This window comes from Phalaenopsis equestris, unplaced genomic scaffold, assembly GCF_001263595.1.
Source record: "Phalaenopsis equestris unplaced genomic scaffold, ASM126359v1 Scaffold219553, whole genome shotgun sequence".
Lineage (NCBI taxonomy): Eukaryota > Viridiplantae > Streptophyta > Magnoliopsida > Asparagales > Orchidaceae > Phalaenopsis > Phalaenopsis equestris.
The window spans coordinates 51,610-55,269 of record NW_018237906.1 but is presented as its reverse complement, the minus strand read 5'-3'; the positions used below and the strand labels follow the sequence as shown (position 1 = coordinate 55,269).

Here is a 3,660-nt window from a genome sequence, read left to right as displayed (position 1 = left end):
TATATATATATATATTTATATATATATGAATATGATGTACATGATAAATTTAATTAAAATTTTAAATATGTTTGAAAATGAATTACATGTGATTATATATATTATCTTTATTATTTAGGGTTATTGATTAAGCAATCTTAATATATGCAAGTGAATCCTTAAGAACATATTTTGTTGGAATTAGTGATTTTTTTTTTAAGATGATTACATAGGTTTTGTTAGTTTTTTTTTTTTAGTTTAGATCTATCATTAATATTATAAAAATTATATATTTTTCAAATGGACAAAAGTTTTCTTATGGCTATCATTATTTAACAAAATTAGTTGTAAAATGTAGCATATCTTTATAAGATTTTTTTTTTAAAATAAAAATAAATTAATAGCAAAAAAATAGGCACAACAATAATCTAAAAACTAAAAAAGGGGCATTCACATACTTATTATCCAATTCTTATGCATTTATATATCCAACAAAAAAATTCCTTTTTTATTTATACCACCCTATTATCTTATGTCACATAAAAATATCACAATTTTAACTTCCAAAGTATGAAACATACATTCCATGCATTTATAAGGCGACAAAAAATGTAAAGATTTGAAGTTTAGATGTTAGATAATTAATTCATAGAAATTGAATGATATGCATGTAATATTTTATAGAGAAAAAAAAATGAATAAGCTCGTCTAAACAATAAACATACTAATAGTTATCAGGCTGACATATACGTTTGTCAATTATTCAACTATACCGAAAAAAAATCAAACTAAATCGAATATTTTTTATGATTCGGTTAGATTTTGAAATTAAAAGTTTATATATTGCTTTAAAATATCAAAAATATTTGATTTTTTTATTATTAGATTATTTGGTGATTAAAAATATTTGGTTGAATAAAAAATAGAAATAATAATAAGATAAATATAAAATTTAATTAACTTTCTCATTTCTATTTTTTATTTATGGCTTTTTGTACCTTGTACTCCTACCCATTGCTTGGCTCAGGCCGCTTGGCCTGTCCTTGTTGGTTGAATTTGAACTCAACCTGCAACATTAGTTTTAAAATTGTTATAATGTATTAACTTGAGGATCCACATGTTGGCACAATTTTGGGCATTTGCATTTGCTTTTGAATTATGGCTCGCAAAATTGTCATTTACGGTCAATAATTTACAAGGCACAATTTGTTTTAGGTGGCTTATACTCATTATTTTATTCTTCTATTTCATATTAGATATAAGAGTTTATAAATCAATCTTTCACATTCAAATTAGTATTCACTGCATTTACTCCCACAAATTTTTTGTGACATTCCAAACAATGAGAGTTTTTGTTGTTTGTCTTTCATTTTTTAGTTGATTTGCAGCAAAAGACTGCATTTCAACTATGTTCTTGCTAGATAAATACTATGGAGTTTAAGAATTTATAATTTTAATTAACTTCTTGCAACATTTTAGGTACTAATTATACTATTTTAACAATGCTTTCAAATTTTATAGCTTTTAAATATGCTTATGTTATTAAAAAAAATCAAAATTTGTTTGATCATTTAGTTATTGTTGAATCTAGATTTGTCGTGTGAGGCATGCTCAGGGATCAGAGCAATAAGAACCTCGTGGGAGATGTAGAAAGAGATAAAATAATTAAAAGAAGACACATAAACTTGCCTCGTAGAAATGAGCTGGGGTATTCTCAGGCTTTGTGATCCATTTTATATTTTGTAATCAGGGGTTACAAAAGAAAACGAGAGAGAAATCTTTTTACAGAGTATGGGTCAAGAGACAGGAGCCAAAATCCCCATAATAATGTTATGTGCCCTTCTATTTTTAGGAGATAGTTGGCCAAATGTGAAAATTACATGCCTGCCTCGGCTTTAACAGAGTGTTACAAGACATTGTTGTCTTTTGTTATGTCTTTTCATCTTTGTAATTTACGTTGACATATTTTTGTGTACCTGAACATTTTTGTCGACAAGTCCTCGTGGCGACCGACTAATTTGCTTAGGTATCAATTGATCATCGCTCTAGGAAGTCTATTAGTTTTGAGAATGACAGTTGGTCGACCTTAGGGTGACCGACCAACTTGTTTGCTCCTTGGTGATTTATGAAGATCTTTGGGGGAGTTATTGAAAGAATCTTAGGTTGATACCTGCTAGATTGCCAAAGGTACTGGCCCATTATCTAGTAGCTGACATAGATGCTCATATCTGGCGGACTTGGATGACCCTTCATACTTTCATTTGTTTAATAGACCTTCAATCATCAAAAAGACCTTAGATCGTTTGGCGGAACTTCAATCGTCTGACAAACCTTTAGTACAAGTAGATCTCTTTCAAATCAGCACTAGCATATTTTTAACGCACATTTATATAATTTCAAATATGTTTATTGCTTTCAAATTATATAGTATACTTAATTCATTGCGAGTAATTTTAATTTAATCAAAGTCAAATAAAAAAAATTGAACGAAATTATTATTTAGATTTGTTCCGTCCAAATAAATTTTTTAAATGTAAAAAATTATTTTTTTTTAAAATTTTATAATCCTAATAAATCAAATAAATTAAATGCACACCCCTAAACAAGCTAAACTCGCAAATCTAATTTTACCTTAGATAGATTAGAATCTGAGGATATCAAGCGCCGAACACGAGTTGAGTTCCACTCCCTACCCGAGGAGTCCGCCGCCTCTTCTCGTCGTTATTCAGCTGTTTCGTGCCGTTCTCTTGAATTTAGGGTTAGGGTTTTGGGAAGGTTCGCAAATGGCAATGGCGTATGGCGAGCAGCAGCAGGGACCTCCCATGCGGCAGCCCTCCGCTTCCTCGAGTAATATGCCGGCTGACTACCCACAGGTGCACCCTCCGCCTCTATTCGACGGTAAGTGCCTAGAAACAGGAAAGTGGAGTTCTTTCGTCTTTTCTTTTAGCTCTCCCATTTGTTGCGCGCAGGACTACAAATGGTGTATTTCGTTCACCATTTTGTGTATGTGTGGTTTGGTTTATCAAAGGACGCTTTAGTTGTTGTTTTATACATCCTGTTCTTTGTTTTGCTTTGTTTTATACTGAAATCATGTGAACTGTACAATATTTAGTTGGTTACTCGCCGATGGCACATCGCCCTTCTGAATATTTAAATGATTGTTTGTATTTCACTACTCTGGAATGGATTATTTTTTGTTAAATTCTTGATTAAAGTGTCCGTTTGGCCTATTTTTTTTTTTTTGTTCCAGAGAAGTCTGCTGTTCATATATCAGTAACTGTCCGTATATGGGCATTACTTTACTTTTTGTAAGAATGTAGCTAGCTATGAACTCTATATGCAGTACAGTCATTTAATATGATACTTGAATTGCAGCTCATGGAGACAATTTTGCTGCTAAGAGAATGAGAAAGCTTGTTCAGCGGCGAGCTGTTGATTATACCAGCACTGTTGTGAGATATATTCAGGTGAATATATCTTTATTATAGGTTTTGAAACAAATCTAATACACTTCATTGGCTCTTTATTAGATATTAATCACGGTTCTTGATATTGAGGGGGCTATCTTGCCTAATATAAGAAGCTTGCTGCATTTTTTTTAGGAATAGGATTTGAAAAATCATCCACTTTTAACATAGGCTTTCCAACTGTCAACGAGTTGATGAATATTGTTTGCACTCC

The 3,660-nt window shown here is 31.0% G+C and overlaps 1 protein-coding gene across 1 annotated transcript in view; it reads left to right on the top strand.

The window, feature by feature from the left end:
* Nucleotides 1–2,626: 2,626 nt before the first annotated feature.
* Nucleotides 2,627–3,660, top strand: part of LOC110037443 (flowering time control protein FY) — a gene marked incomplete at its 3' end in the record, with an annotated part of 52,608 nt that continues 51,574 nt past the window's right edge. The window contains 2 exon segments of the mRNA XM_020742093.1: nucleotides 2,627–2,877; nucleotides 3,355–3,446. Of these exon segments, the coding sequence (XP_020597752.1) occupies nucleotides 2,763–2,877; nucleotides 3,355–3,446 (207 nt within the window).